Source organism: Saccopteryx bilineata, chromosome 4, assembly GCF_036850765.1.
Source record: "Saccopteryx bilineata isolate mSacBil1 chromosome 4, mSacBil1_pri_phased_curated, whole genome shotgun sequence".
Lineage (NCBI taxonomy): Eukaryota > Metazoa > Chordata > Mammalia > Chiroptera > Emballonuridae > Saccopteryx > Saccopteryx bilineata.
The window spans coordinates 129870048-129896855 of record NC_089493.1 but is presented as its reverse complement, the minus strand read 5'-3'; the positions used below and the strand labels follow the sequence as shown (position 1 = coordinate 129896855).

At 52.3% G+C, this 26808-nt stretch overlaps 1 protein-coding gene across 1 annotated transcript in view; it reads right to left on the bottom strand.

The window, feature by feature from the left end:
* Positions 1–26808, bottom strand: part of CCDC33 (coiled-coil domain containing 33) — a 130199-nt gene that overhangs the window by 54660 nt on the left and 48731 nt on the right. The window contains 8 exon segments of the mRNA XM_066276728.1: positions 6196–6267; positions 7204–7337; positions 8000–8129; positions 12926–13046; positions 16204–16295; positions 19737–19850; positions 21379–21488; positions 25476–25603. Coding sequence (XP_066132825.1) covers positions 6196–6267; positions 7204–7337; positions 8000–8129; positions 12926–13046; positions 16204–16295; positions 19737–19850; positions 21379–21488; positions 25476–25603 — 901 coding nt within the window.

The following is a 26808-nucleotide window of genomic DNA, read 5'->3' as shown; positions in this document are numbered from 1 at the left end:
CAGATGACCTGAAAGTTGGGGGAGGCAATGGAAGTGGGACTGTAAATATGACGCATGATGAAGTTGGGATCCAGAATGCTCTCAGGCCTGGACAATGGGCTGAGAGAAAGAAAGTAGACTATCCCAGGGAAGAGAGTCCCTGCCTAAATTCAAAAAAGAGTGGCAGAGTTCAAGGTGAAGATATTGCCACCTGACAATGGCTCACATGCCTGGACTGGACCCATAGGCTTTACATGGACCCCTGCAGCCTTGGTTAGTAAAAAAATAAAGCAGAATCATAGACTTTGGCTGCACCAAAGGGGGGAATATGTTTGGCAAAAAGAGGTAATAGTATTATCCTACCCTCCAATGTTGACTTAGCCTTGTGGATTTTGGGGAATACTTTAAGAGCAGTCTTGTCAGGAGGAGACCACCAGGAGGATGGGAAGAGAAATCAAGTGTGACAGAGATCAGCCAGGGGAGAGAGAGCTGGTCAGGCTGGAGGTGATTTAACAAGTTTGTGGACAGCAGCAGAGTTGATGGAGGCAGGAGAGCTGGCTTCTCTGGAGCTTGCACCAGGAAGAAAAAGCTGGGGTGGGGTGGGGGGACTGGAGAGAGACAGAGGAAGAGGTTTTCACAGGGGGCTGACAGAGGCTGGAAAGGGCTTCCTGGTAAGTAATGAGCTCCCTGTCCCAAGAAGTGAGCAAGTAAAGTCTGTAGACCCTTGTGTTTTAGAGAAGAGCATGGGGTGAGCAATTGTATAATAACCAAGAGACTGTGGGCCAGGGAGCAATATTTGTTCCCAAAGCATGGACCACTACTGGGAGAGACTCATACATAGTGAAAAGCAGGCAGGAACCTCTTATGGTGCAACAATGCCCCAATACTGAACACCTGGGAGCCAAGGGCAAGGGCAGCCCTGGAGAAGCACGGGCTTTTGCCTCTTTCCCACCTGGCCCAGCTGCCTTTGGGTTGACTTGAATCTAGAATATGAGCAGGGAACTTGTGAGCTAGGGTAGGGATAAGTCTGTTCCCATTTTCTGCCCCAAAGCTTGGGAGAGTGAGAGCACAGGGATGGTTGGGTCTGAGGGGGAGGGAAGACTGGCAGGGACGTTGTCAGTTTGTGTGTGTGGGGTCTCTTTCCCCAGATCTATCATTGTCCTTAGAATGGTGCTTTCAGAGTTGGAGACTCAGGATGGGGATAGGACCTTCAGACAGAACCAACTGAGGAGGCTGCTGTGCCATCCTGGACACCGGGCCTTCCAGGCAGCTGTGCTTGTGGGGAAATGAAGGCAGGCAGTGCTGGGGCTTCTCGGAGAACCAGCCTATGGCTGTCATGCGTCCATCAGAGCTAGTATAAAAATTAATCAAATCTGGCAGCTGTTGTCCTGCTCTCCCCTCCATATCTGCTAAATAGCCACTTGTCCCCACTCTGGGCAGGTCTCTGGAGTGAGTTGTGTAACTGCTGGTTCGAGTGAAAACACCAAGGCCACATGGTATCAAAGACCCATCAGCCCTTTTCTGTGAGGGGGAATAGGAAGGGCCAGCTGGAAAGTGGGAGCCACCCCTTCTTCAGGGGGTGGCAGCAGATCCCACCTCCTCCTCTCCTCACATGCCCCCTCCATGGGCCAAAATCCAAAAGAGCCAGTGGGTTTCAAGTCCTGCCAGCATCTCTCAGGGCTATGGGCTGAGGGTGCGGCCACCCATCCAAGAGACCTTATTCTGCCTGTTGCCTTGGAGTCCTGCCTGGGTGAGATGCTGGATCCCAAATCCCAGCTTTGGGATCGTGCTGCTGAATACCCAGGTGACAGCATGGACTTGACCTCCTCATGGGAGGTCCAGGCTGACACAGTGAGTGCCTTCTGGTATGTGCCAGGCTCCAGTCGACATGGCTAGGCTTGGGAAGCCTGGTTGTCATGGACCTCACTTCAAAAAGGATGTGCACAAATTGGAGGGCGTCCGGGATGCTGCAGGGTTTTGAAGCCAGTTTATTGAGAGAGGAGGCTGCTCAGCCTGGAGAAGTATAGACTCCCAGGACCAGATCACCGTCTTCAAAGAGAAGAGGCCAACATCAGAGATGGAGTGAAGGAGACCAAAGGTTTATTCACATATGTATATGTGGAGTAGCCATAGGCTCAGGGACTCTTAGAGCTCAATGGACCTCCAAGGCCAACCCCCACAGAATGTGCAAGAAGGATGAGCTTTCTATAAAAACAGCTCTAGCCTAAAGGAGATCACTCAAAGCAGCAGGTCCCATAGAGAAGCCCCACTGTGGGGGGAGGGAAGCTTAACCCATCATCAACAGAACCAGCTTCAAGTACCATATCCCAAACCAGGAGACTACAATTTTTGCTATTCACTGAACCTGCTGGCTTTGCTGGCTGGTCTGCCTCACCAACACGCTGGATGGCTGACCATGTGCTGGTGTCCGTAGAACCAGAGCAAGAGGCTTGTTGGGGTTGCATTCCAGCCCCAGAGGGCAGAGCCAGGAGTCTGGGGCAGAGGGAGGGCCCTGGGAGGTGGGTGGGTGAGTATTTCTATCAGTTATAGTCACTAAGCCATGGGGTGGGTTGCTTCCAGAGGTAGTAAGCTCCTGGTCATGGCAGAGCAAGAGGAGAGGTTGGGCTGACTCACCACAGCAGGTGTCACCAAGGATATTCCTGCTTAGGGTGGGCTCTTGAGATACCTCTACGGTTTCTGCCTATGTGGGAAGTCCATGGTGCTCATGTTCCTAGAGCTCTGAGAATGGGTAACGTGGAAACAATGGGTGTAGGGAGACTGTGTTCACCAAAATGTCAATGAACCAGGATGGTCAGTGCTGTCCTGTGTAGGCTGATGGGAAAAGAGGCTGTGTCCTCAAGCAGGAGGGATCCAAACAGGGCATGCATATTTATTCTTCCTGAGGCATTTCTTCTCCATAGCACATCTGACCGTGAGCAAGGAGCCCCTAAGATAGAGTTGTTAGCCACATGGATGAGAGCCACGAGGAGCCTATTCTCACGAGCACCCCCTGCAGCTGGAGTGTCAGAGTATTCTAAGGACTGCCAGGCTTCCGGCATGGATCCTGGAGCTTTGAACAGTGTTTGATTTAAATGATGGAAGATTTGATGGTTCTGACCCCACAGGCCAGATGCAGAGATGAAGGTCAGGTTCCTCAGCCTAGGACCTGGAAGACAACACCTTAGGCAGAAAACAGTAATATAGAAGGAAGCTGGTCTCTCTGTTGCAGCCAGAGCCTGTTCGAGCACTCCCTGTCTGTGGCTGGTTTGGTTTCAGCAGACCTCTGACCAGAAACTGACATCTTCTCATGAACTGATTCTCTCATTGTCTGGTCTACTCTCCCTGCTCTCTGGGAATGCAAGTTTTAGGAAGTTGAGGCCTTTTTCTCATCTTCAATGCAAGATCTGCAAAATCAGGAGGTACCTTCTCCCCAGCAGGTGCTCAGTAAGTGTTTGCCTTTGCCTTTGCCTTTGCTGGGAGGACAATGGTGGCATGACAGGGAAGGGGATGGTGAGGGATAGAGCTGGGGACTGGGCTTTTAGACTTAGCTGCGATGCCATCTAACCTGCTCATCAATTCTCAGCACCCTCCCTCCACCCTGTGGGTAGAAGGGTGGTGAAAGGACTCAGCCACTAGCTGAGAGCCATGTTGGAGTCTGGTGAAGGTGGATTCATGTCAGATGCATTTCCTCTGCTGGTCCCTCGCTCTCCTCACTACAATCTGCAATCCGCAGTACAATCCGCAGGAGCTTCCTGGAATCCTAGTCTCCTCAAATAGATGCGGAGTAAAAGAATGAACAGACTGGAGCAGAGGCCGCAAAAGCCTTCGGCCAAATTCACCCACATCAGCACTTCATCCTCAGACCCCCATATTGGACTTTTAGATTCTAGAATCAAAGTGAGTCTGTTGTTAGCCCATTCTCTGAGTGGTTCACCAAGAAATAGCGTAGGCACAAAGAGATTCAGCTTCTGTGTGCCAGTGTAGGTTTGTGCGTCGGTTTGCACATCTGTGTGGGAGCATACAGGTGTATTAAATGTGTGCACAGTTGCAAAGATGCCTCTGTGTGCGCACACATGTGCATGTTTGTGCACGTGTGACTGTCCCTGTGTGGGCGCTCCAGCACCATTGTGTGAACATTCGTGTGTGGAGCTCTGTGGGTGAATGAATTCTTGGCTGCAGAATCCGGATTTTCCCTAGTACTATTTTCCTGGTACACACCCAATCTGGGTCCCCTTTCTTTCCCTTTCTTCTCAGAAATCCATTACTGAAAGATTTCTGCCAGCCTCCGGGGGGGGGGGGGGAGTTGGGGGAAGGGGAAGCTCATATCACAAGGGCCCAGCAGATCAAAACACTCAGCTGCTGGATAAATTCACTGCATTTTCCCGCATGACTGGAAGGGATAATTTAGTGAGGTCTCCAGCTGAAAGGATGGGGATTAATTCTGCACTTAGCACAGCTCCGGTGAATAATTCATCACCCAGACCTTTGTGCCCAGCCCCTGGGCAACTGGGGAAGAGTACTGCCCACCTGCCTGTTGCCTCCCTGGGTCCCTCATTGTCCTGATCACCTGACACCCCTTTGGATCCTCAGAACCCATGTGCCCCAGTGAAAGGGCAGGATGCAGGGGGCAGTGAGGAAGGGGCTGGTAGTGGCCCCTGGCAGACTCTAGACCCTGAGAAAAGGGTGTGGAGCGTTGAGCTCCCAAGTGGGTAAATCTGTGACATTTTCTTCCAAGGACTCTCTTTCTCTGTTTTTGGGAGGCCTCTTGCTTTCCTTTCATCTTTGTACTTTCTCAGTCCAGCACCTGGTTTGGTGGTGGAGCAATGTCAGGTGGTCATCTAACAAATTTTCTCACCAAGAATTAGAGGAGGCTCTAGGATGCAATGCAAAAAATTGCACTGCAGGGAGGGCTTATGAGAGGCTGTAGGCACTCACAGAGGCCTCATGGGAGACACCAGCAGGCTGGCACACTCCACTCCCGGATACACACCTCTTACCCTACACCATGGATTTCCCTGTGCTCTCCACGGGTAAGGTCACAAGGCCGAGTCTACCCCAGGACTGGTGGCTATGTTCCCTGGCATGGGCAGCTGGCAGTAGTGAGCTGATGTCTGGGTCATCGTTTCCTGGGATTGTGGTCTTCAACTGCCCACATTCCAGCTTCATGCCTGTCTCAGCACTGCAAAGGTGAGTGGAAAAAATCCCGGCAGGGTGCACTGCGGCCAAGTGACTGGAGTCCAATTTGAACTCAGAGCCCAGTTTTCACAGGACAGAGGAAGAGCCCTCAGCCACCAGGCAGGGCTCATAGCCTCTGGCATTGTTCCATGTAGACTGTACCAGATATAGGTGGCAGCATCCCAACAATAGACCGCCAAGTGTCCACACCCTGACCCCAGAGCCTGTGAGTATGCTGAGCAGATTACTCCTGTGCTTGTATTCTGTGGCACAGTGTATGTTATCAGGGTGGACCTGACTGAATCACATAAGCCCCTTTGAAAGTGGAGTGTTTTCTCTGCCTGCTGACGGAAGAGGAAGCCAGCATTCTGAAATGCGAGGGGGAATGAACATGCTATTGGCTTGAAGATGGAGGAGGCCACCATGAGGAGGAATGTGGGAGCCTTCAGGAGCTGAGTTGATAGCTAGCAAGGAAACAGGGACCTCAGTCCTACAGCCACCAGGAACCGGGTTCTGCTTACAACCTGAGCGAGCCCTGCAGTCGAGTCTTCCCAGAGCCTCCAGAAAGGAACACATCCTGCCAACACTTGATTCAGTCATGCTGTATAAGACTGCCTGCTACAGAAGGTTGAGCTCATAAATGGGTGTTGTCTTATGCTGCTAAATGTGGGGTCTTTTGTTATGCAGCAGCAACAAAAGCTGATATTCTAGTTCACCCTTGTGGAACTTGATTCCAGGAACCAGGTGTGGCTTAGACCAGGTTAGAGGTTGACTCCCAGGTCTGGATGGCCCTCTGCTACAACTCTCTCCTTTCTAATCTCAGCTTCCTCTCTGGTTTTCCGGAGCTTCAACTCACCTTCAGACATTTGCATCCAAAGTGGCTGTTCCTTCCTTCCTGAAGGCCTTGACCCCTACCCTGAGCATGGCCAACAACTGTGAAGGAGGCTGGGACCCACTGAAGGAGGCTGGGACCCACTGAAGGGCCACAGGAGGCAGCACATGGCTCCCGGTCCCTGACCTTCTCCGGACCCTCAGCCTTACCTCAGAGGAAAGTAGTTGAATGGAGAGATCCACTGTGGGGGCCTCACCAATTACGGTTTTCAGCTTGGTGTCCTGGGGAGGAGAAGGGGGTAATCAGACAAGATGCCCAGGGCCGCTCTTGCCTCTGCTTTGCCCATGCAGGATGGCTCAGGAAGGTGCCTGCTGAGGGCTGTGCCCAGAGCACACAATGCAGGGATGAAGGAGACAGAGGCAGGAGCCACCTCCTCCCTCACCCACCCTCGCCACCACTGCACACCCTTCCCAATGCCACTGGGGACCTGAGGGCACCTTCAGACTTGCCTCCTGGTAGAATGGGGAAGCTCCCAGTTGTGGAGGTCTATTATGACCATATGTCTGAAATATTTTAATGAAGGAGGTGGCACAGAAGTAGACAACAATGATAATAATGAATTAATTCTTACCAAGAACTTATTCTGTTCTCAGTGCTTTACAGTATTCCCCTCCACCTCCTCCCCAAAAATCTCACAACAAAACTATGAGAATGTACTATTGCTATGAACTCATTTCACAGACAAGAAAACTGAGGCACTGAGACTTTCAGTAATTGTCCCATGCTCATGTAAGCTGGTAAGTGGTGGAACTGGAAGTTTGAACCCAGTCTGACTCTTAATTCTTGTTAAACAGGGATTGTAGACAGGCACATTCCCATTTTAGAGATTGGTGCTCTAAGTTCAGAGAGGCTGAGGAACTTGCCCCAACTTCTGCAGTGAGGACTCAGGCAAGGCAGGATTTGAACTCAGGTCTGGTTGGTGATAGGTCTGAACTCTTGCTGCTATCCCATGGGGCCTCCCAGTGCTTCTCCCCAAGTCGCTCTGGGGTAATTTTATTACAAGTCCAAGGGTAAGACTGTCTTCTAGTGTTTGGGGAAACTCCTTCCATGGCGGGGAGGGCCCCAACTGAAAGCTCACCTGTTTTGGTGAGGCAAGGTACAGAAGGGTGTGGGGTGGGCAGGGAAGGACTGGGGGACTGCCCAGCATGGGAACTCACGGTGATGGGGAGCCTCTCTACTCGGAACCCCTTCAGGCTTTTCCCGGCCAGCATCTTGCGGTACAAATGACTCTTTAGTGGCAACACAGAGATGCCCAGGGGCTTGCCGAGGGTCCATGACTCACCACTTTTCACTGTGGGGTGGGGTGGGGTGGGAGGAGAAAGATCTGCTGGAGCTCCCACCAAAATCTCTAGCCCAGGCTTCTCAAACCCCAGCAAACATCCAAGACCCCACCTGGGCCCCATCTTGTTAAACAACACTTCACTCTCCCATCCCTCAGCACCCACTGTTTCCCACCCCCTGGCCTGGGCCAGCACAGATATCCTCTTTCTCTGCTCTTCAGGGCGTCCTGAGCTTAAAGCCAGCTCTAGCCCTATTCCTGTCTTTGGGGGTTTGTATCAGTCTCCCTTGTCCCTGGTCTTTGGGGCTTCAGCCTTACAGTGTGAACTGAAGACCGTGGGCCAGCTGTTCTCTGGATCTGTCTCCTCCCCACCTCCCAGGATGAAAGCCCCAAGGGCTCTGCCTCCACCCAACTCACTGGCAGGTGCACAGGGAGGATTGGTGGTATAGTAGAAACACAGGGAACCAGTATGGGAATAGGGCCCACACCCCAGAGTTGCCATCTGGACAAGGAAGGCAGCCGCCTGGCACTCTCGGGTCTGTCTGTGAGCACTAGAAGGTCCTCCTGGGACCCGTCCCCACAAGAGGCCAGAGGCAGAGGCAAAATGGCCTGAAAATCCTTCCATGCATATGACCTGATGGGTACTTGCTCTAGAGTGGCACTGGGGCACTTACTTGGGGTTGAGGAGTAGTACTCCAGCACCAGGGCAGTGTCGTCGGAGAAGTTGGTGGCTCCATCTCGGCCTTGGAAGAGGAAGGACTGATTCCACAGGGGCAGCTCCAGGGGTTCCCCAGCCTTGGATAGCTGAAAGGAGAAGGTGGGAGCAGATGGTGGGGACATAGCTTCTCCCAAAACAAGAGATGTCCAGATACTGGGTTATGTGCATGTCTCTATATGCCACAAACGTTTGTCTTAATGATAAAAGCCATACAAACTTAATAAATTTGGGAAAATACAGAAAAGTAGAAAGATGAAAATAAAAAAAACACCCTAATTTTTATACTAAAAACAACTGTTCATAAGACAGTGTACTTTTTTCTAGTTTTTTTTTTTTTTCCCTAAGCCTATTTTCCTATATATATATATATATAATTATTATTCTCACATCCCACTTTCATTTACCACGAAAACCTAAACAACTACTGTCGGGAGTAATTTTAGCAGCTAGGTATTCCATCACGTTCAGGTGCCTTGGCTTCTCCCTTCCCATTTCCTCCCATAATAACACTGCATTGATACATATCTCTGGCTCCCAAATGAGTTCTTTAGTACTCAATATGAACATCTGAGTTAAAATATTTTAGGCACTGAATTTGTGTGGGTAGACTGTTCTCCTAGAGGGTTGCACCAATGTTCACACCTATGGCTGGTGGTATCATAGATGCCAAATTAGACATGATCTCTACCCTTGTCCTCAGTCCCTGTCTGTCCCACACGGGTTCCCCAGCCCCTTGCAGAGGCCACATGGTTCTCCATCAGACTTTCAGGGGGTCAATGCAGCCAGCAGTTGGTGCACCATGTGAGTACTATCTCAAAATGAAACCTGATGGCACTAATGACAACTCTCAAATAAGGAAGGGCTCTAGGAGACTGTGAGGGTGGTCGGAAAAGCCATCCTGTAGAAAGAGGGACCAGTGGGAGGCTCTGAAGGAAGGCTGGCAGGTTAAGGGTGAGAGGAAGGTCTTCTTGGTGGGAAAACAGCCCAAGCAAAAATGCAAAGGTGGCACCAACCATGGTTTGGGCAGAGGACACCTGATGGGTCCTGCCCGGAACAAGGAGGGACTCCAGGTTGGTGTAGGAGGCCTCGCTTCTGTAAAAGCCGGAAGGTAGGAAGTAGGGAATGAGACCTGGGGGTATCAGCCCCCAGGCAGTGTTGCACATCCCAACACAAGGAGGGGCTGGTGGTCATCAGCACAGATTCTCCAAGTGGCTGTCTTGCCTCTGCCCCACACCAGAATCTGTCAGCAGCAGGGGCAGCCGCTCCTGCCTCCCATTCCCCAATGGGAATCAGTCATCACATGAAAGGTCAGCACAAATGCACCACTGGCTCCAGGAGCTATTGACACAGGATTGCAAAAAATCAGTGTGGGTCCACTCCCCCTGTGGTGGCAGGACCCTGATGCCTGTCACACTAATGTGCTTGAGGCTCAGCTGTGCCTGTCCTGTCCCTGCCCCTCGAGAGATGGGTTGTAGTCACTTCGGGGGCCTGAATACAGGGACAGTGACTGGGGTGGTGGCAGTTTTCTAGAAAGCAGGCTATGGTGGCAGCCTGGGACAGCCACTTGGCCATTGGGCCAGGCCAGAGAAGCTGTTTTTAGGATAGACCTTCAAACCATGCTCACGTCAATGCTACCCCACTCTCCTGGGAACCAGGGTGGCATCCACATAGCCTGGATCATCTACCAGGCACTGGGGCACTCGAGGACATGTGACTCAATCCCCCTTGCTTTTACCCTGGGAGAGGGGTAGTTAATGGATGTCAGCTGTCTCTCTGTGGTCTATTTGTGTGTCTAAATGAAGTCTACAAAGCAAGAAATGGTGTCTGTCTGCCTCATGTGGACAGCTCCTTCCCTGAATTGTTTCCTAGGACGAGTCCCTGAATAAAGATTCCTTCAGATCTGGAATTGAGGAGGGAGGGTCAGCCTTCTTTGTGTGCATAGTGGGCAGAGGGTGGAGGAGGGATACAAGGAAGCCAGAAAGGATTCCACATTAGACTACCTTCAGAGTCTGATGCCAAGACCCTGGTGAATGTGTTGGTGGTATGTGCATGGGGGGATAGTGAAGGGGAAGCGAGTTTCCATAGACGCTAACAGGAACAGCCATGGGCTATGGCATTAAGGAATGTGATTAATTTTCATCTGTGATCTTCAGAAAAGCTGTTGACCCCAGCCACTGAGCCCGACCTGTCTTCCCTGGACACAGAGGCCATGGTCCCTCCTTCTATTTCCCGGGACCCTTCACACCTACACCCACACCCGCTGCTGCCTGCTCTGGCATGGGGCGGCCATCCTGGGAAGAACGGCTGCTGACAGCTGACACTGGATAGGGCCTCGAAGGGGCCAGGATGCTCTGGCTTAGAGCCGGGGTCTGTCTCAGCTTTACAGTGTAACCTTTGGCAAGTCCCTTCCCCTCTCTGGAACTTAGATGTGTCACTGTCTAATGTCTTATGCTCCATGCCTCTACAGGCTGTGGTGAGGGTTGAAGAAGACAATAGGTATTTTGCTGTGAGGGTGAAAGTTCAATTCCACTGAACTCAGCAAATGTTGGCTGGGAGCTTCCCCGTGCGAGATACCTCCCTGGTGCCGCATGGCTTATGGGGAAGGTACAGCCAGAGCCTGCATCCCATGTTGGGCAATGTCCCCTCTCAAAGGTGCTGGGAGCAAGGTAGGAGAAATTTGAAAGTCCTACTTGTGCTGAGTACGGAAGACTCATCGGAGCTCAGATTTCACCATCATTACCAGGCTCTGAGAGGGGTGAGTAGACACTGAGGCCACCTAATTCTCAGCTGTCCCCCGCCTTCCTCCTAGCCAACATAACCAAATTTTGGGCCAGGTGGCCCCCTTCTCCATACCTGCCTACATTAGCAACCCACAATGTGATGCCATACCCCTTCCTCAGTGATTGGCTGAGAGAAAATGCATGTGACCTAATTCCAGCCAATGAGATGAGAGGGGCCGTCTGTCTGGGGCTGCTGGTGGAGTTTCAAGTTCTTTTTTTTTTTTTAATTAAAAAAATTTTTTTTATTCATTTTTCTTTTTTTAGAGAGGAGAGGGAGAGACAGAGAGAAAGAGAGAGAGGAGAGACACAGAGAGAGAAGTGGGGGAGGAGCTGGAAGCATCAACTCCCATATGTGCCTTGACCAGGCAAGCCCAGGGTTTCGAACCGCGACCTCAGCATTTCCAGGTCAACGCTTTATCCACTGCGCCACCACAGATCAGGCTCAAGTTCTTTATAAAGACCCTCTTCCTCTGTGCGTTGGCATCAGACCCTCTTCCTCTGGGTCATGTCTAGATGGGACACTGAGGACATTTTGCCCCTGTGAGTTGTTTGCCAGCTGAAGATGGGAATTCAGGGGTATTGGAAAGATCCGGAGTCCCTGAGCCAGCCCATCAGCTAATTCTGGTAGCATCCTATATGGGGGACCCTTGTGGTGTGTAACAGTCTCTTTAGAATTTAAGCTCATGTGAGTTGGGGTTCCTGTTACTTATAGCCAAATATGACAAGGGCGATGGCCGGGCTGGCCTCAAAGGGGCATTTGGCATCAGGGGAGGGACCCATTTAGCTTTCATTCTGGGCTTGGGTGCTTTGCACAGGTTAGCACAGGAGACTGTTAAGTTCCCCTAACAGTCCACAAAGGAAAGAATCAGTAGGTCTGGAGAACTTGAGCCGCTTGCCAGAGGTTACACAGTAAGTCACAGAGCTGGGGTCCAGCTGCCCATAGTGCTTTGGCATGAAGGGCAGCTGGTAGGGAATCATACCTCCCTAAGATGTCAGAGAGGCAGGTCTTAGAATTACCTAGTCGCCCCCACCACCACCACCACCAATTATAGAGAAGAAGGGACTGAAGCTCAGCAAGGGGACAGGGCAGGGGTCTGTGTGAGCTCTGAGCCCAGGGCTACTGACTGGTGTTCCTTCCAGGTGAGGGTCTGCCTACTGTTCTCCTCTTCCCGCTGTAACCGCAGAAGCTCACCGCCCCCTTTCCCCACCTTGTACCTTTCGCTGCTGGCACCTTGGCATCTTTGTGCCGGCTGCTGGTGAGCTCTTAAACCGGCCCAACTGCCATCGGGTGACCTTCAACAGGTGTTCTGCTATTGCTGGACCTCTGGCCTGGAGTCCCACACTTGCAAGAGGCAGTGAGGCAAGTCTCTGTAGTGAGGGATACCTCCCCTTCCCAGACTAGACAGCAAAGACAGCCAGAGAAGGGCTCGGGTGGGGAGGGGCTCACTCATTAAAGCAGCCTGTGCCTTCTGCCCCTTGAGACACTCTGCTGATTGGGTTATAATTTTCTGGGCAAATGCAGGGCCATGTGTGAGATGACTCTGGGGAAATCAGGCCAAGGACTGGGTTGGATTTAAAGCCTCTGTCCCCAGGGTTCCTCTTTGTTCCACCCTTCCCTACCACCATCACTCTTGTCCGTGTCTGAGCCTTCTTCAAATGTCTTTGTCTTTAAGTGAAGGTGGGGCTCTGAAGGGTGCCTTGTTCTATATTTACTGTGCCAGGCATGAACATTGGTGGGCAGACAACAGGAAGGACTTCCCGAGCACCCTGTCTTCTTTGAGACCCCTAGAAATCCTGGGACAATCATGTGGGGCAAGCTCCCACTGAAGTGCCAACCATAGCATAAGATGAAACTGGCTGTTCACCTGGACCCAGCCACGCTATGCATTCCCTCCCCCACACACTCAGACACACCAACCTCCTGGGCAACCCTGACATGTATTCCCACATCCACACCCGTGCTCCAGTTTCCAAGTGCCCTGCACCAACCCTCCCTTTTAAAAACTCAGCAGTCAAGTGAACAGCTGACTGACTGACTGATGGAGCATATGAGTTATTGGAGGACTGACCAGTGGAGAAGTGAAGGAGGGAAGGAGCCATACCTGAGGGCACCCGTTCTGGCTGACCTGAGGAACGTCAAAGTTCATCACAGATGGGATAGGGAAGGAAAGTAGGGTGATGGGCAGCCCTAGGGAGGCTGGGTCCTGGTTCAGCTGACTGACCCTGGGGAGGCAAGAACAGGGGTCAGGGTACAGGGCTCAGGTGTCCAGCACTCTTGGCTCTGTGCCTGAGGCTGGCAGCCAAAGGCCCCCAAATGGACTCTGAATTGATGGGAGAGAGGCGAGTGCAGTAGCCTACCCGGGACAGGTAATTGTCCCTGGACCTTCTGATTGCTGGCGGGCACCTTGGGAAAGCTTGCTGTGCCCAGGGGATGAGCTGCAGCTCCCAGGTTTCCTTCCCTGTGACTCACTGTGGTCTAGGCCGTGTCTGAATGCCTCCTCTGCCCATCTTTTTTCTTTCTTTCTCTTTTTTTATTCAATGAGAGATGGGGAGGCAGAGATAGACTCCTGCATGCTCCCCGACCAGGATCTACCTGGCAAGCCCACTAGGGGGTGATGCTCTGCCCATCTGGGGCATTGCTTTGTTGCTCAGCAACTGAGCTAGGCCCTTAAGCCATCCCCTTGGTGCCTGGGGCCAATTCGCTCTAATTGAACCATGGCTGCAGGAGGGGAAGATGATAGATGATAGATAGATAGATAGATAGATAGATAGATAGATAGATAGATAAGTGAGAGGGGGAGGGGTGGGGAAACAGATGGCGATTCTCCTGTGAGTCCTGACTGGGAATTGAACCTGAGACATCCACACACCAGGCTGATGCTCTACCACTGAGCCAACCAGTCAGGGCCTGCTGCTAATCTTTTATTTATTTATTTATTTATTTTTGTATTTTTCTGAAGTTGGAAATGGGGAGGCAGTCAGACAGACTCCCTCATGCGCCCGACCGGGATCCACCCGGCATGCCCACCAGGGGCGATGCTCTGCCCACCAGGGGGCGATGCTCTGCCCATCCGGGGCGTCGCTCTGTTGCATCCAGAGCCATTCTAGCGCCTGAGGCAGAGGCCACAGAGCCATCCTCAGCACCCGGGCCAACTCTGCTCCAATGGAGCCTTGGCTGCGGGAGGGGAAGAGAGAGACAGAGAGGAAGGAGAGGGGGAGGGGTGGAGAAGCAGATGGGCGCTTCTCCTGTGTGCCCTGGCCAGGAATTGCCCCGGTTGGCTCAGTGGTAGAGCGTCGGCCTGGTGTGCAGGAGTCCCGGGTTTGATTCCCAGCCAGGGCACACAGGAGAAGCGCCCATCTGCTTCTCCACCCCTCCCCCTCTCCTTCCTCTCTGTCTCTCTCTTCCCCTCCTGCAGCCAAGGCTCCATTGGAGCAGAGTTGGCCCGGGCGCTGAGGATGGCTCTGTGGCCTCTGCCTCAGGCGCTAGAATGGCTCTGGTCGCAACAGAGCGACGCCCCGGATGGGCAGAGCATCGCCCCCTGGTGGGCATGCCGGGTGGATCCCAGTCGGGCGCATGCGGAAGTCTGTCTGACTGCCTCCCCGTTTCTGGCTTCGAAAAAATACAAAAACAAACAAACAAAAATAAATAAATAAAATGGGCCTTGCATCCTGCCTCACCTTTGGAAGACCTTGCCAGAATGACGCACCTTTCTGTTGGGGATCCTGGTTTAGGTTTGAGGGGGGCATGGAGGCTGCAGGGGTGGGTGCACAGTGCCCACTCCCTAAGCTCCAAGGAGGATTGAGAGTGGGCATGTTCATCATCTTCATCCCTCTCGCCAGCAAGAAGGGCTCACAGGTCATCAGGATGCCACAGGCAGTGCAGATGAGTCAGAGTCCTCCTTCCTGGACCGTCAGAGTCAGTGTGAGTGACAGAGACAGACAGTTCTAGGAGATGGTGCTGTCACAGAGGTTCACATGTTCCCTGGGGACTCCCCACACTGTGTGGTCTCCGGTAAACTAGCCTGAACCCCCTCCTGAGGACTATGAATGCCCCAACCCCCCAAAAATGTCTGGGGAGTGAGGGGATGGGCCAGGGTTGGGACCAGGGAGACCTCTGGGAATGCAAGGGCAGGGACCCCTAGGCAGGGCTAACAGTCATGAAGTTCTGAGATGACTCTTAGGCTCCCTCCTTTGAGGACAACCAGCTAGTGAACCACCTTGGCCCTGAGCTTGAGTGGGAGGGGGAACTGTGGGTGTTGTGGGCATAAGATGGGGAGATAGATTTTGAAAGGACTGAGACCCCCTTTTTTTTCCTCTGTATTCTGGCTCCTCCCAGCCTGCTCTTAGAAGGGGTCTGAGCCAGTGGTGAGATTCAACCGATTCCTAATTTTTTGTTGAGTTCGGTAAACTGGTTGTTAAAAGGGCACTTGTAATCAGGGTTCTTTGTAAGGTGGGCGCCTGGGCAGCTGCCCAAGGTGGAAATTACAAATTTACATTCCTTACTTTTTTTTAACGTTCATCTGTGCAACAGCGTATTCTAAGTGCCCGTAGTAACATTCATTCCATCCAGAGGTCATCCAGAGGTGAAAAAAATTGCAAGTGAGGACGCCAATCAAGAAGCAATATGGAAATATCTTAAAGAATAGTTTTATTGTTTTTTGTCAGGTATTATTTAATATTTTTTTCATTAATATTTTAAAACTTTTTCTCATAATGTAGTTTTGTGTACTGTAGGAAAACTGTGGTCCTGAGACAAGTCTTTGGTGCGGACTTTGGAAGGCCAAGTCCTGCAGAACGCTGCCTCTGCAAGCACTGATAAGATTGTTTAAAGGAAACAGCTGATCCCATGGCCTTTTCCCCACATACCTGAAAGGTATTAGTTAATTACCCTTCTCTGCACCTGAACCCAGGCTCTGCTTGATGAGCAAAGAGACCAATAAATACGGTGAGGCTGCAGAGATCTGGGCTCTCAGTCCTACAGGCTGGGAGTTCCCTGTACCCATCTTTTCTGTACATTGTGTCTTATGTGTTTTTCTTAAGTCCTGCAGTGCCTTCCTTTTGTGCACACCCGTTGCCGAGCTGGCCGTGGCAGTGTACCTATTTTGTTGTTCTTATTTAAGTATTAAATGCATGAAATAATAAACTACCTTTTGGTATATCTTTTTTTATATATACTTAAAATGGTCATTAGGGCAGAGAACTGGTTGTTAAATTATTTGAATCCCACCATTGGTCTGAGCTGCCCCTTCCCAGGGGTTCTGGGCAGCTTCTGGGACCTCAGTCCCAGTGGGGAGGCTTGAAGAGCCTCGTGGGAAGGGCAGGTTTCTACCTGCCCACCTCCTACGTCCCTCCTTGCTCTTACCACCTGGGCCTTACTCACTTAAATTCCTTGTAGCTGGGAACCACCCGGACAATGACCACCATGGGGTGGGGGTTGTTGATGAGATGCTCGTTAATTCCCCGAAGAAAGACCTGGGGAGGGGAAGAGAGGAGGCAGGTGAGTGCCTGGTCGCCTTGGGTACTCCCAGGGACATGGTTAGCCAACCTGCCTGCCATCTCTCATTCTGGCAGTGGGCTCATTTCTGCCTCCACCCCTCTACGCCTGCTCCCACCTGCTCCTGCTTCACTGGGATCTTTTTTTCTCTGCTCAAGGCTGCCATCCTTCAGGCCCTGTGCTACTCAGAGAGCTGGCAGGGTTGGGGGCAAGACATGGATTCTGTCCCACATGCCTCCACTGACACCTCAAGCAGCTCCTGACCTGGCTCTGGGCCTTCATTCTGTCTACCCATGGACTCCCGTTCTCCCCTCAGCCCTCGCCCAACTCCCCCAACTGAGAGTCTTATGGCTCCTTTTACTTCTCTGACCCCCTTACCGGCCTCTACTTCTCTTCCTCCCATCCCCTTTCCCAGGCAATTTGATACATAGTGGCAAAAAATTGCCCTCTTAAAAATAAATTGGATTAGGAGGTCCCTCTCCTGACTGAGACCCTGCCATGACTGCCCCTCCCCCACGGCCCTTAGAGTGAATGCCATAATTCTTTTTTTTTCTTTTTTTTTTTTTATAAATAAATTTTTATTTTAATGGAGTGACATCAATAAATCAGGGTACATACATTCAAAGAAAACATTTCCAGGTTATCTTGTTATTTAGTTCTGTTGCATACCCATCACCCGAAGAGAAATCGTCCTCCGCCACCCTCCATCCAGTTCTCTCTGTACCCCTCCCCCTCCCCCTCTCCCTCCTTCCCTCCCCCCACCCCCCATAGCCAGCACACTCCTGTTCATGCCTCTTAGTCTCGCTTTTATGTCCCACCAATGTATGGAATCCTGCAGTTCCTGTTTTTTTCTGATTCACCCATTTCACCCGCACAATGCTACCAAGACTCCACCATTCTGCTATAAGTGATCCGATGTCACCCTTTCTCCTAGCTGAATAATATACCATGGTATATTATTCATGTATACCATGGCCCCATCTTCTTCATCCAGTCCTCTATTTTTTTTACAGTGATTAACAGCCTTTAAGCAAACTCTTGGCCAATACAGAAAGAATCCATGAATGAGTAGTGTCCTTAACATGTTCCCCAAGTCCAAGTTGGCCCCATCACCATGCCAAATCCCTGAAAAATGCAACCCAACCACAGTTCAGTCTGTTAGGAGCTGTCACAGGGAGCAGGAGTCCAGGAAAGTTCCCCACAGGAAAAGTCCGCATGAATGCCATAATTCTTACCTGCCTGCACTGGCCTTGTCTGCCCCTTGGCCTGCACCTCCTGCTAGCCCCCAGGCCTCCTCTCTTTGCACCAGCCTCTTTTGTGTCACTCTTCCACATGCCCCACTGTTTCTGCTGTAGGGCCTTTGCACGTGCTGATCCATCTGCCTAGACTCTCACACTCACCCCACCCCGCGGATTCAGTGGCTAGCTCCCTTTTCTTCCGTTAGGGCGTAGCCATCATCACGCCTCTATGACACTTTCGGCCTCTGGGTAGCACTCATCATAGCTCGTGTCTATTTTGATTTCTTCCTTGCTTATTTTCTGTCCATCTGACTGGTACCCAGGGACCCCATCTGTCTCATTGACTGTTGTGTGGCCAGTTTTTAGCAAAAGCCCCCAGCCCAGAGTAGAAGTCCCAGGTGTGCTTGTGGGATAAATGAATGCCATTAAGGAAGGAGAAAAGGGGAGGAGAGGGAGGAAGAGGCTGACTGTGTTTGTGAGGGTGAGAGAGACAAAAGCACAGAGACCTGGGGAGAAAGGGAGAGACTGGTAGTGGCCTCAGGGTGGGGCTGGGGGCTGGGGGCTGGGGCTGAGCTGGTCTTGGAGGCTGGGTGGGATGCTCACTCACTCCAGGTCCACTACAGCTCAGACCCTCATTTGGTCTAGGTCACTGTGCCACTCTGGCCAGTCCCTGCTCAGCATCCCAATTTGTACAATGAGGGGTTCACCATACTCTCCCTGGTCCTTCTAGCTCTGACATCTAGCAGGAGGAGAGGGCCGAGGGGTAGGAACTTATTTTGACCCCTCTCTCTTTCCTCCCTCCCTGCCGTCCTGGCACCCTGTCCTGAGCCCCTCAGCTAGGACCCATCTCAGCTGGCCACCCACTAACTCCACACAGGAGTGAGCTGATAAGGGTTTTAAGTAGTGCTTAGGGCCTTCCAGCTGTCACTGTGGCTCTGGGGATTGAACCCCTTCACCAAATTCAAAGGATGAAATCTCTGACGGTGGCATTTCAAATGTTGGGTGAGATGGGGTCTCAGCCTGAGGGATTTCACTGGACCACTGTCAGACTCTGCTGCTCACAGGGACTGTAACAGGTATAGAAGCTAAGAAGAGGTCTGAAGGTGGGGAGGGACACTAATTTACCACTGGTGTGGGTTGAATGGTCAGGTGTGAATGAGACAGGTGCTCTCTGCTCTGCCCTCAGGAACCTACAGGGGGGACATCTACACAGGGCAGGGGATTGGGCAAGGCGCTGGAGGGCAGGGGGTCCCAGACTCTTCAGGGCTGATGTGGGGAGATCCAGAGCAGGCCCCTGCAGGCCAGAGTGTTCTGTATGCAGCTAGTGGGGCATCCTCAGGAAAGGGCATGACAGAAGAGGGGGAGCTGGGGCTTCAGGTCTGACACAGGCTGGCATCCACGGGGCTGTGGGGAAGCAGGTGTGTGGGTCAGAAGCTCTGCGCCCCCATACCAGACTGCCCTCAGGACTCCAGGTCCCCGGCTGTGATGAGACTGAAGAGCACTTCTTGCCTTGCCAGCTACAGGGCTATGGGGAGGGTCAAGTCGCCCATGTCGGGGCAGAGGATGCCTGAAGTTCGAGGCCCCCTAGGTTCACCCTGATTGCAGTCAGGCCAGGGCTGGATTTGAATCAGTCACTCCTGGGCAGTCTGAAGGCTATAGGGAAGTAGAGCTGGGTTAGACCTCTGAACAACTGCCTGGAGCACGCTCTTAGTTTGGCCCTGAAACTTTCGCTTGAGGGTTGGAGGCCCTAGGTCCAGGGGTCACTACTCTAGGAAGGATAGAATAAGAGAGAAACAGTCAGGGGATAGGAGCCAAGGTTGGGGGTGGGCTTTTCCTGCCTGCATGAGATTCAGACAGACAGTGGAGCCTCCCATCCTCTCTGCACTGTACGTGAGGAGCAGAGGAGGGAGGCAGGGCTGTATGCCTGGAAAATGCTGGAAGATATTAGGAACCATTTATCTCCATCTCTACCATCCCTGCCAGCCTGGGGCTGATCTTCACAAACCATTTCAGCTGTTTTGAAAGGCCTAGTTGTTTTTCCTTTCTTGATGTCCTCTCCAGACACCGGTGCCCCACACTGTCAGGCCAGCTAGAGGTGGCCACAGGCTGGACCTGGAGCCTGACAAAGCTCAGTCCCTTTCCACCTGGCCCTGCCCCACCCCGAGGGTCCCAGTTTGGCACCTCCAGAGCCAGGTGTTTACTGCTATAGTGAGGGATGAAGCTGCCTTTCCGGACAACAGTTGCGTACAGTTGGGTCTTAGCAGTGGCTTCATCAGCTTTCCCAGTCTCGGTGGGCTGCAGAAAGGGTCAAGGAAGAGGACACAGAGAGGAGAGTCACTAAGGAGCAGACCTTGGCTATAAATTCAGTCCTCTGCAGACAGGTCCTGGCATTGCTCCACTGGGGCGCCGCGCTGATAATTAAAGGGTCCCTGCGAGCCCTTCTGAGGAGATCAATACAATAAATCTTCCCTTGTCTATTTGAATATTTCATCGCCCTTGCAAGGACCATGGCCTGCTGGTTGTCTCTGTAAAGACATGATAACTAGGCCTGGACAGAGCGCCAGGAGGCCTGGGTGGTGCTCCCAGACTCACAGCTGGAGTGCTGAGCTCCCCAGGTGAGCTGCCAATCTCTCTGGGCTCCACTTCCCAGCCTTGTCCTAAGGCCCCAAGTGTGGGATGCTCTTTGGGGCCTAAGGAGGGTCCAGAACCCTGAGCTCATGGTTGAGGAGTCACTGGGAAAGGAGGTCAGCACCAGTGTCTGGGGAAGGGAGAGGGGAGGGGACCTGAGCACCTACTTTGTGCTGAGTACCTTGCTCTGTGCTTTATGCCCATCATTACACTTGCTCCTCCACAATGCCAGGTTAGGGGGTATATTGTCTTAATTTTGTTGGTGAGCAGTGGGGGCCCAAGGGTTCAGCAGCTTCACACAGCAAGCACGCTGAAGGCCTGAGAGAGCAACCCAGACAATCCAACTTCCCATTGCTCTTTACTCTAAATCAGTGCAGGAGTCTGGAGGGCACAGTGATAAGAGGGGAACGAGGCTTCTACTCATCTTTGACTGAGTGGCTGGCACACAGTAGGTGTTTAATAAGTACTAGAGCAATAAGAGTGTAAATTCTCTTTTCCATAAGTCAGTACTGTGGGAAGGGGGTGGGCAGGGGAGCTGGCCTGTGAGGTTCAGACCATAAAATGAGGGGCCCGAGGCCCACAGGATGAGTGCATTCAGGGGAAACCTTGTCTCCCACATACCCTGACTCTCCTGGAGAATCCCCCTCCTGAGGTAGCACATGGAGGCAGTAAAAGAGGACTGGTCTGGGAGACGGCGTGACCTGGGCTCGCCCTCGACTCTGTTCCTCCTTGCTCTGTGACCCAGGATGAGAGGATTCCTCTCTCCCGAGTCCCAGCCTCACGGACACAAAGTATAGTTCACCTTGTGGATTAGAGATGGTGTGTGTATTGTCTAGCCTAGGACCTAGAATATAGCAGGTACTTGGTAAATACTGTATTGCTTAGATATTTTTAGATATACTCCCACTCTTTCATCATATATGAACTCACAATAACTTCAATTGGTATATTCATTTAATGGGGTAGATATTCTATGCCTATTGGGCTGTTTTATGAAGATGAAGTTGGGTAATTCTAAATTTTTATGGATGCCGTTCCTACCCACCAGGAGTTGTGTGTCCTGAGCCCCACATGATTCTAGGCTGCAGGATGGGCATGGATGCACAGGACTACTCTGAGGTGGGGGGGGGCAGCTGGGGGCTGTCCCCTTACCTGGCCCAGGCCCTGTGGGCAAGAGCCCAGGACCCAAAATCACCTTTAGCAGCTCAAAGTGGTAGGGGTGGAAGGCCCGTAGGTACTTGATAGGGATCCGATAGGACAATAGCTCCTCTTCTCTCCTGCTGTCTATCACCTTGAGGACCACATCTGGAGAGAGAAGAAGTGAGCACAGGCTCAGAATCAGGTTTAGCTAACCCCCATCCCTCCCACCAAGGTGAGAGATGTTGCTGAGAGAAGGGGGTGAGGGCCACGCTGAGAGATCTGCGTGCACACACACATGTGGAATGCACAGGGGCATACCTCACAGGCAGTCTGAGCCTTGCACGGGACAAGGACAAGGCTCTATGCTAAGTGCTACTAGAACCCACAGAGGCAGTTCTCTCCTGCGATCTAGAAACTCCCAGTCCCAGGCTGGACACACGCAGAACAGAGCCCAGCCCCCCGTGGCCACAGACACTCATAGGCACACGGTAATAGCATCCCTTTCCAGGAAGAAGGATTCTTCCCTTGGCCAACTCTCGCCTGCTCCTCGGGCAGAGTTATCTCTCACATGTTGCAAATGGGAAAATGAGAGCTGCTCTAGAAACCTTCAGTACAAAATGTCAATATAAGCCTAGTCCAGGTATGAGAAAGCCAAATGCGGAGACTGACACACCACTTAGAAAACTCCCTCCAAAGATACGACATTTTTCCATAAAATGCATGAAACTTGGGGGATGAGCTCAAGGAGAATGCCTATGGCCTGGCAATAGTCACAGCAGAACTACTTAGTGAGCACCTGCTGTGTGCCAGGCACGGGGTTGGGGGCTTACAAGCCACTGTTCCAACAAATTCCCACCACAACCCCTTAAATAGGGAGCACCAGGTCTGTTTTTGAAAATGTGGACCTTGGATCTCAGCAAGGTTATATAACTTGATCAACATCCCACAGCTAGTAAGTGGCTGATGGCAGGGGCTGGGTTTGGTGACTCTTTTTTTTTTTCTTTTTTTTTTAGAGAGAGGGGGGACAGACAGGAAGGGAGAGAGATGAGAAGCATCAACTTATAGTTGCAGCACTTTAGTTGTTCATTGATTGCTTTCTCATATATGCCTTGACCAGGGTGAAGGGCTCCAGCTGAACCAGAGACCCCTTGCTTAAGCCAGTGACCTTGGGCTTCAAGCCAGTGACCTCAGTGTTTTAAACCTGGGTCCTCTGCATTCCAGGCGGACACTCTATCCACTGCACCACCACTGGTCAGGCTGGATTCAATGACTCCTGGGACATTTTCCCTCTGAAAGTCTGTTATATGAAGAGGAAGAGGACATGGGGAACAAGGAGAGGAGAAGGGTGGAGGAAGAAGAGAGAAGGGTTGAGGGAGATGGAGAAGAAAAGGAAATAAAAGAGAGATCTAGAGAAGAATGAAAGAGAAAGATTGAGGTGTACAGGTAGGCAGGTACTCTTGGAGAGCCCCTTGGCCTCTGCCTCTCTTCCTGAAACAATGACATTTCAGGACCAGGATAGCCACCCACCGGCGTCCTGGGCAAGGCCGGTAGCCCACTGCTGCTGGATCACTTGTAGCTGGTGGGTCATTTGGATGAGAGAGTGGAGGTTGAAGCTTAGGGCTCTGTTGATTTCTCTTACTTTCTTTCTCTTCCCCACAGCTATCTTAGGCACAGAGAAAGCTAAAGACACTTGCCAAATCCCCTCAAAGCTGGCTGTGTGGGATCCATGCTCCCAGGAAAGAGAAGAGAAATGGGCACCAGGAGGACTTTCAGTACCTTGAAGAAAGGAGAGTAAGTCAAGGGAGCTGATGTCAGCAAATCTGGGTTCTAGAAACAGTGCATTGCTCTAGGACATTTAGTGGGTCACTGAACCTCTTTGAGCTCCCGTCTCCTGCCCTGCAAAACAGTAAACCTTTAGAAAAGGGAAACCCTGTCCTTCTCCTTATCTTGTTTCAGGGACAGAAACATGTTTGTCAAGCTACAAAGTTCTAGGCAAATGCTCTTCATCACTGTCACAATTTCCCCCTCATGAACCATCTGTGGCACTCCACTCACTCACCCAGCCCTGGGAAGATTGAAGGGACTCAGTTGGGGAACTCAAGTGTTTCCAGCCAAAGCTACAACAGCAGCTGTGGAAATTGCAGTCCCTCATGGCCACTACCCATGGATCCTGAGTCCCCAAATCTGGCTGGAGTTTGCTGAGGCTGAACAAGGGGTGAGTGCCCTGCCTTTCTGCCCACCCCCCCAGCCCAGTCTCTGTGTGGGTAGCCAGCACATGAGCTGTAATTGGGGGGAAAAATAGCTATTCCTCCCTGTCCCCGTCTCCATGCTGCAAACATGCTTCATCAGCTTCTCTGGGCACCGTGCCCCTCAGTCTCCCACCCATCCCTTGTATGGTCAACAAGCCATTTCTGTCACCAGCCTGCTGTGGCTGCGACCCCCACCACACACCCCTTTGCTCTTCATTAACACAACACTGAATTACCTCCTGCCCTTCCCCCACCTCTTGGCCTGTCCCCATCTCCCCTACCATCCCCCTGCAGACATCATCACCTCAGCAACCAATTTTCAGCAAAGATCCAGCTACTTCAGTCTGTCAAGAGGCATCTGCCAATATTCTCTACCTGCCCAGGGGGGTCCTCATCTCCTGTCCCTCTTCTCTGCTGCACAGATAGGCCCAAGGCCACTCATCACATCCTTTTTTAAGTGACCCCAGATGCATAGAGCCCAGGGCAGGATCCCAGTCTGGGCTATTTACCACAACCCCGAACTTCTCATCAGCCACACAGATGCATGCACGCGCGTGCGCGCGCGCGCGCGCACACACACACACACACACACACACATGCCTATAGGCACAGCCGCAAGCACATTTTTGCACATACACAATGCTCACATGTACCGTATACCCATGAACCAGCACACAGATACCCACCCCACACGCCTGAATTCACATGAATTCCCAGGTCATTTTTTTCCCTCTTCTTTCAGATTTTTGCACATCCTCCCAATAGCTCTGCCTATCCTTTCAGGGTGGGGGAAAGTCCTCTGGCTTGACCCAGAACTAGCCTCTTCCCTTTAATTGATGGCCCCTTTTAACCTCATCCTCTATCCCCAACTTTCACTGCCCCTAGTGGCTGACTTTCTGCTCTCTGTGAGGTCTGGTGAGGTTTCAAGGAGGGAGGGAAAACCTGTGTCCTTCAAGAGAAGGACCACCTTCAAGATGGGAGCCTGGAGTTCTTCTGACTGGACAAGACCAGTGACATCTGGGCACCAGCAGGTGTGTGCTGATGGTGCCCTGTGCTGGCACTGACAGCAGTGGCCTGTCAGCACTCCTGTGAGCCCAGCCTGAGCTCCCGGCTGCTTGGGCTCCCAGTGGAGAAAATACAGTGTGCACACACACATATGTGTATCCCTTAAGGTGCCTGCAGTGCTCAAATATGTCAAAACAAGGGGGCTGGACAGGCTGCCGGGGGCAGAGGAGTGAGAATTATTAGGCAGCTTCTAGAAGAGTATCTCCCACCCTCAGAGGCACAGGAACACTGCTGTGCAACAGTGGGCCATGCAGAAGGACACGGCAGGATAAGACGCTATTCCAGGAAAACAGCTAGAATGCTAGACCCTACAGCGCAAGCTTGCCACTCTGAGTCCGCTGTCCTCCGCCTACTGTCCCTCTCTACTGCACCACACACATAAGAAAGGATGTGATAAGTGGCCTTGAGCTTATCTGTGCAGCAGAGAGCTTGGGCTTGAGCCAGTTACTTAAGATGCCTGTACCTCAGTGTCCCCATCTACACGGTAGGAGCAGCATTGCTCCTCCTGGTGGCCCGATTCCTTGAGTAGTCTGTGGGGACATGCCACAAAGTGGTCATGTGGCTGTGTCAGTGGGAAATGCAGTAATAACCACCATGAAAATAATAACAACAATCATAAAGAAGATAAGCTTTCATTGTCTGGAAAATGCATTTATGTAGGACAATCCAGCAGGCTGGGTAGATGAGGCACCACAGTATCATAATCTTTTTTTTTCTTTACAGTGCTTTTTAACTGCCCACGGAGGCAGGCACTCCGGTGGCTTCCTACTGAAGCTAAGCCAAGAGGCAGTCAGCTCCTGCCCCTCCTTCCCAAGTGCGTCCCCAGCCCTCTCCTCACCTTTGTGCCCTGTGTCCTCAGCCTGGATCTCCACTTCCACTGTGTCCCCCCAGATAGGGGCTTTGGTAGGCTCTGAGGGCACAGAGGTGACTGCCTTAGAGTTCTCTCCTTCCTCAGATGTGGTTTTCCTGGAGGGGCAGAGTCAGGGGGAGGGTGTCCTTCCTCTCCTTACCCTTGCTCCCCCACAGACCATAAATTCGAGCACAGAGGGGGACAGAGCCAGAAGGGCTCCTTCTCAGGCAGATAGACACTCATGTCATCCCAGGCCCAGGGGATACCAGGTCTCACTTCCACTGCCCTGACCACTGGATGACCATGCCATCTCGCTGGCCACCTCTGAGGCCTTCATGTGGACTCCAGCACCAGAGCTCAGGGTGGGTGGGAGTGAGGGAGACACCTTGCCTGTCTGACTCCCCACCCCTGCGCCCCAGCCAGCACGAAGCTCTGTAGCAGGCACCTGTGTGCAGACTTCCTGTTGTCATCCTGACCATTTTCGCTAGGGTCTGTTCGGCTGGAGGACATCTCTGGGCAGGGTGGCCATGGCATTGCCTCTGCCCACTGGCTTCACCTTTGTCCTTCACTCCCCTGAGTTTCTGGCCCAGCTCCCCCAGACCTAGCTGAGCCCTTCCAAGGGCTCACACATGCTATTCCTCCTGCAGCACCCATTCTGCAGGACCTGGGCCGGGCACCTGGAGCTGGGGACAGGGTGGGGTGGAGCAGTGCCGAGCTGTCCAAGGTGAGGCTGGAGCCTGGGTCCTCTGCATCCCAGTGTGCCCCATGGGTCTCTGGGATAAGTGTCCTTGAGATCCAGAGCCATCCAACAGCTCAGTGGGAGATTTAATACTTCTTCTGTGGGAAGCAGGGGTGGCTTTCGTGTTGGGGCTGTAAATGTGCAACATGGCAGGTCAGGGGTAATTCGGAGAGCCTGCTGCAGGAGGTGCCTTGCCACGCACGTGGGTGCACAAACAGCACCCCAGGGCCAGAAGCAGAGTTGGTGTCCTCACCAGCCTTGGCTCCACTCCCAGAAGTCCACAAAAGGAGTGTGGGGCATGGAGTTAGGCCCAGGAGCTTAGAGCCAGTCTGTCTCCTGGGTCAGCAGCACTGGCTGGTGGTCCTTCCCAGACCAGCTTGTTCCTCCCTCCATAAAGCCTTCGGGACCCCGGGCTTCTCTGTGCCCTCAGTCTCTGGGCTTGAGTGACAGAATGGCTTAGCACCTTGTTCCCTACTTGTCATAGCCCTACCACTGTGGGTAACCAGGCTGGTGGTAGTCCCGGCTCCAAGCTCCAAGGCTCAATGGAGCACCCCCTTCCACTTTGGCTGAGAGGCAGTGTGG